This window comes from Neovison vison, chromosome 13 (assembly GCF_020171115.1).
Source record: "Neovison vison isolate M4711 chromosome 13, ASM_NN_V1, whole genome shotgun sequence".
Classification (NCBI taxonomy): Eukaryota; Metazoa; Chordata; class Mammalia; order Carnivora; family Mustelidae; genus Neogale; species Neogale vison.
Window position 1 is genome coordinate 17,685,315 of NC_058103.1, and position 9,470 is coordinate 17,694,784.

Sequence of the window (9,470 nt, forward strand, 5' to 3'; positions counted from 1 at the left end):
GGTGAACAGGAGTAGGAGATACAGGCTTCCACTTTGGAATGAGTAAGTCATGGAAATAAAAAGCACAGCATAAGGACTACAGTCAGTGATCTCGTAGGAGCGATGTAACAGGACAGATGGCGGCTACACTGGCAGCGAGCACAGCATAACACAGAAACTTGTCAAATCACCACGTTGTATACCCGAAATTAATGTAACATCGTGTGTCAACTATACGCAAACTTAAAAAGTAAAAAATACAATAAAATAGATTTTTTTAAAATGGAGTGGATTTTTATGTGCTAATGTGAAAGAAGCTGAGATATATCCTGTTTAAAATACAACTTGCTGAACAACTTTAGTTTAGTCCTATTTGTATATATAAGTTGTTCATGTGCACATCTATAAATATACTCCTGTATCAGTAAAAAGAATTTCTTTTTTTTTTAAGATTTTATTTATTTATTTGTCAGGGAGAGAGTGTGCACAAGTGGGGGGAGGGGCAGAGGAAGAAGCAGGCTCTGTGCTCAGCAAAGAGCTCAATGTGGGACTCGATCCCAGGACCCTGGGATCACAACCAAAGGCAGATGCTTAACCAACTGAGCCACCTAGGCAACCTGCATAAAGAATTTCTAAGAAAACTTATATAAGAAACTAATAGAAATGTGGGGAGAGGTAGATCTTGACCTTTTACTTCCTTCTGTGTTAATCAAATGTTTCACTCTATGCAGGCATTTCTATTTCCTCCAGGGCTGGGGGCCGGCATGGAGGGACAGCTAGCAGGCTCAGTACTGCAGAAGAAAACCTCCCATTCACAGCTTCAAGGGGCTTTCTGATTCTCTGACTGGCTTGGCCTTAGAACCTATGAAAGCTACTATGTTCATCACTCTCTTTCAACCAGGTAGAGCACAGGACATCAGGAGATAAATTAGGGGGGCAGACTGACCGAAATCCCCAGGGGCAGCCTTATAAAGAAGCTTCACATTTCCCCCTACCCACAAGGACCAGAGGTGAGCCATGGGAGGCTTAAGTAAAAACAAATCAGCCAGTGTTCCACGGGCATGTCTTCACCGTGCTGAGCACTAGGGGACTCCAAACACAGACAGGCAGTCCGCACCTGAAAGACTGGGCTGGGTTCCCTAGGGGAAAAAAAAGAAATCTCCTCCACCAGGGGGGCTGGCTCCCCCACTAGCCCAGTGCAAACACTCAACACATTCTATTGCTTATTCCTACAGGAGCGAACAGATACCATCTAAGTGGTGGGACAAGGCAAGTATCATGAAGCAGTGTGCTGTAACAGTTAAGAGAGTAGACGTTAAACCAGCCTGAAACTTGACTCTGTCACTTAACCAGCTTTCTTCCCTATGGCAAACTTCTTTTCCTCTCTCTGCCCCAGTTTCCCCATTGGCAAAATGGGGATACAACAGTACCTACTTCATAGGTTATTCTGAGAGAGAAGATAATCACCAAAAGTGACTAGAACAAAGTTTTCAATTGCTCTGATTTTTATTGCTATTATCTTATCTCTAAAGGAAGAGGCATAATATTTTCCACTCCAGCTCTGGGCTCAGAGGGAATTTTGAAATAGGTCACTATCCCCCCTCCTTCTCCACCCCTCTCTGGTCTCTACCCAAGGCTCTCGTACCCCTAAGCCCACCTGTCCCATATCACCACCCCTGCCTCCCATGACCTCTGCCTTTACCCCCAAGTGCTCCCTGCTCCAGGATCATGCCCCCACTTTGTAACGGACACTATTGCCTCTTGGTGCTAAAGATCTCAGCCTCCAGTTAGGAAGAAAGAGCTGATCGATGGCCTTCTCAGAGGTCATTGTTTTTAGAGGAGTAAAATGAATTCTCACTGTGGGATTTCTAATTGTAAAACATGTGAGAGGTACAGGTCAAACAAGGTACCTGCTGGGAGTGGGGGAGGAAAGGGAGTTTTGCTCCCCTGTCGACAATGAGCTCCTCTCAGCAATCTCTGCTTTAGGCAACGTACTCCTTCTCTCCACTGTTTACTTCTCTGAACTGAGGTGAAATTCATATACCGTAAGACTCACCATTTTAAAGTGTACAGCTCAGTGGTTTCTAGTATATTCCCAAGGTTGTGCCACCATGACCTCTACCTAATTCCAGAACATTTCATCACCCCAGAAGAAATTCCCTAACCATTTGCAATCAGTCGTTAACCCTCCTTCCCCACCAGAACGTGGCCACACTACTAATCTAGTTTCTGCTTCTATAGATTTGCCTATTCTAGACATTTCATATAAATAGAATCATATACTATTGTGGCCTTTTATGTCTAACATCTTTCACTTAGCATTATGTTTACAAGACTCAGCCACTTTGTAGCATGTATCAACAGTTCATTCCCTTTTTATGGCTGAATAATATTCCATCATATAGATATGCCATATTTTGTATATCAATCCATTGGTTGATGGACTCTCTCTCCATTTCTGGGCCCAGAGAACTCCTCAAAACATCAAAGACTTTCCACCAAAGCAGCTGGCCTGGAATGTCAGGGATTTCTTTCCATAAGCCCAAGATTCAAATCCAAAATTGAGATTCCACTCCAACCCTTCGAAGAGAGATGTCAGTCATCACATTGCTCACCTTTCCCAGAGGTGGGTGTACATCAAAGAAAAAGGTGCGGTTGATATAATAGCTTCCCATTTTTCCAAAGTGAGTCTCATCCCAACTAAGGGAAAAACAGAAAGAGAAATGAGAATTTTAAAATTATCATACAAGCTGGGGTGCCTGGGTTGCTCAGTCCATTAAGCGTCTGCCTTCTGCACAGGTCATGATCCCGGGGTCCTGGGATCCAGTCCCACATAGGACTCCCTGCTTCAACTGGCTTTTCCTCTTTGTCTGCCCCTCCCCTCACTTCTGCCTGCACACCCTCTCTCTTTCTCTGTTTCTCTCTCTCATTCTCTCAAATAAATGAAGTCTTAGAAATAAAAATAAATAAATGAATTATCATGCAATCCAAATAACCACAATAAAGCATGGTTAAAATAAAAGGCTATGGGGGCGCCTGGGTAGCTCAGTCAGTTAGGCCACTGCCTTCAGCTCAGGTCATGATTCGAGGGTCCTGGGATCGAGTCCCACATCAGGCTCCTTGCTCAGCGGGGAGCCTGGTTCTCTCTCTGCCTCGGCCTGCCCTCTGCCTGCTTGTACTCTCTCTCCTTCTCTCTCTCTGATGAATAAATAAATAGAATCTTTAAAAAAAAATCAAAGACTATGGGATACCTGGGTGGCTCAGTCGGTTAAGTGTCTGCCTTCAGCTCAGGTCACAATCTCAAGAGTCCTGGGATCAAGCCCTAGGTCAGGCTTTGGGCTCAGTGGGGAGATTGTTTCCTCCAAAAAACCAAAGAGTAGGGGCGCCTGGGTGGCTCAGTCATTAAGCATCTGCCTTCAGCTCAGGTCATGATTCCAGGGTCCTGGGATCAAGCCCTGCATCAGGCTCCCTGCTCAGCAGGAAGCCTGCTTCTCCTTCTCCCACTCCCTCTGCTTGTGTTCCCTCTCTGGTTGGCTGTTTTTCTCTCTCTCTCTATCAAATAAATAAATACTTAAACACACACACACAGACTATAAGTTTCAAGCAATTAATGAGAAAATTTAGATTAAAAAATCATTGACACATTAGGGCATCTGGCTGGCTCAGTTGGTAGATTATGCAACTCTTGATCCTGGGGTCATAAGCCTTTATTTTTTTTAAGATTTTATTTATTTGTGTATTTGAGAGAGCGTACACGTATGCATGCAAGCTGAGGGGAAGGACTGAGGGAGAGGCGGAGGGAGAGAGAATCCTCAAGCAGACTCCCACTGAGAGTAAAACCCCACATGTGGCTCGATTTCACAACCCTGGCATCATGACCTGAGTCAAAACCAAGAGTCCCATACTTAACCAATTGAGCCACCCAAGAGGTCAAGGGTTTGAGCCCCACACTGGAGATAGAGTTTACTTAAAAATATATATTTTTTTTACACAAGTGATTTGAGGAAGCAAGATATCAGGCTGATTATTTTTGTTATTTTTAAAAGATTTTAATTATTTATTGGTCAGAGGGAGAGAGGGAGAGAGGGAGCACAAGCAGGGGAAGCAGCAGGCAGAGGGAGAAGCAGGCTCCCAGCTGAGCAAAGAGCCCAATGTGGCACTCCATCCCAGGACTCTGGAATCACGACCTGAGCTAAAAACAGATGCTTAACCAACTGAGCCACCCAGGTATCCCCATCACACAGATTGTTAATCTTCATTTAGACAGATGAGAAAGGTCATCAAATATTTACCAACCAGTTATAAATTTGAGCAAAATCTCTCCTTATTCTGTAGCTTGAGTTTCTACTTATTTTAAAAGACCAGAGTTTCTCTATAATATAGAAAGTTTTGCAGTAAGAGTTCTCTTCCAAGTCTGTTACCTTCTGACCCTGAGACTACTTTTGCTCCTAGGAAATAGACTACTATTACTATTACAGACTACACCACCAGTTACTGATTAGTAATGGCCTACAAACTACGGTTGTCACAGGAGTCTAATCTTGCTCATTAACTTTCTGATAATTAACCTGCTGAACCTGAACTCACTGAGCTTATTATAATGAACTAACCAGTATATAAAAATTGAGTTAAGAGCCTATCTATAAGCTATCCTCATTGCATAAATTGTTTTGCAAGTAGACAAGTGATTCTAATACATTAGCTTTTAAACACAATGCAAAAATCTTGTTCTTCCTTACAACCATATAAACCTTTTCGCATCCTACACAAAGACTGAAGAGCAGCAGCCCAGTTATCCTGTATGGCCTGGCCATTCTGTCAGTTCCTCCCCACAGCCCAGAAGAGCAGGTACTTTCTAGTGACCAGCCATTCCCAGGTCAGCTTTCATAAGCAATTATTACCAACCTCCAGTGTAAGGAGCTAACCAAGCTTTTCCCCAAAATGTAGGGTTCCTTTTTTTTCCCTTTAACTTAGTGGGTCCAATAGATAGGCAGAAAAGTAAACCTACTTCTGCATCTGTTACCTGCTAAACACTCAGCTTGGCAGGGAGTGAGGACAGTGGTATGGTGATGTCCAAGAGAGAAATAACTTGCAAGCATGTGACCAAACTGATTGGCAGAAAGAGAAATCAGTCTCAGCCCCACCACTTACTGACAGCACAACCCGCCAAAGTCAGTCCCCCTCTCTGGATCCCGGTTCTTATCTACACAATGAAGACAACAGAAATATTTGACATGTCCCCCTCACAGGGAAGCATTAGAACTCAATTCAGAAGACATATGTGGGAGCGCCTGGGTGGCTCAGTGGGTTAATGCCTCTGCCTTCGGCTCAGGTCATGATCCCAGGGTCTTGGGATCGAGCCCCTGCTGAGCAGAGAGCCTGCTTCCTCCTCTCTCTGCCTGCCTCTCTGCTTACTTGTGATCTCTCTCTGTCAAATAAATAAATAAAATCTTTAAAAAAAATACATATGTGAAAGAACTCTGTAGACTATAAAGTCCCACACATTTAAATCATCCCAACTGGGCATTATGTAAACTGTCCCAACACTTGTGGTCAGTTTTGAGGTCTGTTTGGAAACATGAGATTTTTTACTTCAAAATTTTCCCAAGTAAAACTAGTAGTAACATTCGTATTTCTTCTCAGCTTTTATTGTGTTTGTGTTGGGAGAGACCATCCTCCCTGGTTCTCTCTTGCTGCTACAGACCTTGCAAGGTATGCCAAGGACGTCCTGGCCACTCCTTCCTCGGCCATTTCTCAGGGTTACGTTTGCAGAAAACAACCTTGAGGGAAGAGTCAGCACCTCCCTCTGGGACAGACAGCATTCTCATTTACAGTTTATTATAAAACAGTGGATTCCCCAAGCTCAGTATCCCTCAGCTCCGATACAACCCGCTGCTTGTGCAGGCAGTCACTCGGACCCCTGGCATCATATGGGACTTCGGGGGCAAGAGGAACGGATGCCTGCGTGCCGCTGTGCACCCTGCTTGCTGCGCCCTGAGAAATGAAGTTCTTTGTCTCCGACTCTGTACTTTGCCATCTGCCGGCACCCATAAAACAATGACAGGCTAACTCACGAGTTTGCAAGATGGATAAAACAAAATCCCAGACCCTGACAGTCCATGGTCACAAGCATAGGGTGCTGAGACATGGGTTTCTGTAAGAGAAAGGACAATGAGCTGGGGATGGAATCTGGTCAGTGAATGCCCTCCCCTGAGGGGTGGGCAAGGAAGGTAGTGAGAGTGACCCACTGTCCTACTAATGAGGCTGAATGGAGAAAGAAACTGTTTGAATGCTGCCTTGGTTACTGCTCACTCTCCTCTGGGAAAAACAAAGAGACGTAATCATGACCATGGGCCAGCAAGCCTAGCAGCCCCAGCCAAAAGGCAATACGGATGTGGCTGCTAAATCAAGGAGTCTCCAAAGCTGACAAAAATGGTGCTAGCAGGAAGGACCTTGCTATTCAACACAGAATTTGGGGCAAAATGAAAACACTGAAAAGTCCTGGGGTGAGCTGTGTGCTCAAGACAAAAGTAAACATTCCTTGCTTAGTCGCTCACAGCCACTCTCTCCCTCTGTGTCCCATGATCTCTCCGCCTCTACCACAATCTCAGCTGTGTTAAAAGGAGTAAAATGATTAAAGGTGGGGCCAAGGTTTCCCAGTCCCTAAAAGGGACTGAAGGCCACACACATGCATCCTAGGATGCTGGAGAACTCCAGAGAAAAGAGGGACTCAAACTCAGGGCAGGGGTCTACATCTCCAGCTCACTCAATCCCATGGCAAGGAGAGGGACAATCTGCTAGACACAGGGGTTACCAGAGGTGCTAGGGACTACAGGGAGAGCAGTGTGCACAGGGGCTGAAAGAAAAGAGCCCTTAAGCCCAGGGGCTCACCATAGAAGTATGCTGACACACTGAAAAGGCATGCCAAGCTTATAGAGGGGCTAAAGGAAAGAAAAAAGCTTCCTCCCACCACCTGCATCCAGCACTCCACACTCTCCACTGGAGAACAGCATAATCTCTGGATGGCTGCCATTGTAGTTACTGATGCAGGCCTATTAGACACATAAGTTCAAGGGGAGAAAAGCACCCAAATTCAACTGATAGGTTTGAGCCAGCTCCTAGTGGGGAAAGGAAGATAAAATGACCTTGTAGGTAGGGCCCTTGTACGACTGTTGTGGCTCCCACTGTGGAATGTATACTGGCAAAGAGGATTATCCCATTCATGGACAGCCATGTGGTCCAGGAGAAATACTATCGATTCCAAGAAGAGAAAGGGAAATCACAACCTTGAACACGTAATGGCAGTTGGAGCCAAGAGAGGCCATTCTTCAGGATAACAGCACCATCTGCTGGACGCAGGTACCAAGCACACACTTTTTAAAAGCACAGCTATCAACCTACTACTAAGCTTTTACTAAAATTTAGCGCCTAACGGATGAAGGCCTTAGGATTCTTTGGAAGGCAGCTATGCTCACCACTATACCACCAACACAAGGCCTTAGGATTCTTTGGCTTGATATTGCCACCTTGGGGTGAGTCGACTTGGAATATAAGGCTAACAAAAGGCTCAATAAGACCTGATGGTGAAATGGAAGTGATCTAGCTGGTCTGGCCCTAGAGGCATCTTGACTTTATAAGAGGAGGTGGGAGCTTCCACTTTGAGAGAAACTATCTTCCATTCCACCACCCAAAGCAAAACCACTAGCTCAGTGGAGCCTTGATGCACAAGAGCTTTCCTCTCAAGGCTTGTGCCTGGTTCATGGATAGCGTCCAAGGCAGCAGTCCAGTCCCAGTGACAACTCTGGAAGGCCAACTGCAGTAAGGGTTGATGGATACAATGGGCTCATCACCCTTGCCTTGCACAATATTCCTGAGAAACAGACAAGTTCTATTTTTATTGGCTCTTGGGCTTTTGCCATTAGTGTAGCTTCTGGTGTGCCACCTAGAGGACTATATATTGAGAAATTTAAATCACCCCTCTTTAGGGCCAAGAATTGTAGCAAAACAATCATGGCTGCCTGTCAGTGGGACAATCTGGATCACTCATATGGACGCCCACAGTGAGGACCAGGATTCTGTTAAATCAAGCTGCAGATCAAGCCTGTACCAAACAGACTACTGCCATTGTCACCAGGATTCATCAATGCTCCACATGTGGAAACACATTTACCATCATGGACTGGGCATGAAATAAAGGGCTATATGTTTCTGAAGCAGAAGCCATCACTGCATTGTGCTGACTTGTGACTCCTGCCAAAAGTTGGCCAATTCATCCTGCAATAAAGGAGGCCACAATGGGGGGATTGGCCCTGCCTGCTCCAAGGAAAGGGACTGTGTTAGGACTTTGTATCCCTCTCCGGGCTATCATTGGCACTTCACTGCTACTGACACTTTTTCAGGTTAATGTGTTGATGATGCTGTTCCAGTCCAACCATCTAACTCCACATATGTTACTGCAGTACTTGAAACTAAACTATGTCCTTCCAAACCATCTAAGTCTGACAATAGCGTACCTCTTTTTTTTTTTTTTTTTGCAATGGCCACAAAATAATGAGCCAACAATCAGTCGAAGTATCTGATGGCATTCCACACTCCCTACCCTCCAAATGCATTTGATATTGTTGAGCACAGAACAATCTTCTCAAAATGATTTCTGACTCTACTTCCCTCACCTCCTCCTGGTTCACACACCTTGGTAAAGCAGTTTCGTCACCTAATGCAGTCCTCACCAGAAAGGGTTCATCTCCTCTTGGATGAAAGAGGTGGAGGGTTATATAAACCCATATTTTGAAAATTTTAGATTCTTCCTGGACCATACCTGGACATGATTTGTCTTTCTTTCCCCCTAACAACTGCTGATCAGCAGGGTGGAGGAGGGAGGGAAGATTCAAACTTAATCCAGTATGTTGATATTCATGCTGCCTCCTGCCCTGTGAGTAATGAGTCCTTTGTCTTTGACCCAGGAGTCTCGTGTCTTCTGCCAGCATTCATGAAACAATAACAAAGTAATTTATTCACTTCCAAGTAGGCTAACCCAGGTAGTTTGTTAGCTGGCTTGCTTTTTGGTCAAGGAGTTCCATTTTTAACATCCCCTACACTAACCTAGTCAGGGATACCGACAAAACATGTTATCACTTGTTGGCTAAACAAATTAACCATTTTCAGATTGCGCAAAACTTTTCCTCCTTCTAGCTGGAGACTTTTTACTCTTATCTCATAAAATCTAAGTCCTACAAAATAAAATCTTTAAGAAAACAAGATGGGGTCACAAGATGACCTCAGACCTGCTTCCTGAGGCCCCTGCCGCCATCTCTGGACACACAAATTGTCCCTGCTCCCAAGGATGATTTTCACCTCCCCTGATGCCTGGAAATCCTGCAGATTAGGAACTCAGGCCTTAGAAAATTCTGTAATAAGAATTTCCAGTTCTCCTTGGAAGGTCAAAGCCACAGTCTGAGACTCCTCGGATCCTAAGGAATCCCACTGCCACC

The 9,470-nt window shown here is 44.8% G+C and overlaps 1 protein-coding gene across 1 annotated transcript in view; it reads right to left on the bottom strand.

Annotated features, from left to right (window-relative positions):
* Positions 1-9,470, bottom strand: part of POMT2 (protein O-mannosyltransferase 2) — a 44,277-nt gene that overhangs the window by 33,972 nt on the left and 835 nt on the right. The window contains exon 2 of the mRNA XM_044231241.1: positions 2,595-2,679. Coding sequence (XP_044087176.1) covers positions 2,595-2,679 — 85 coding nt within the window. The remainder of the gene's footprint in view (positions 1-2,594; positions 2,680-9,470) is intronic.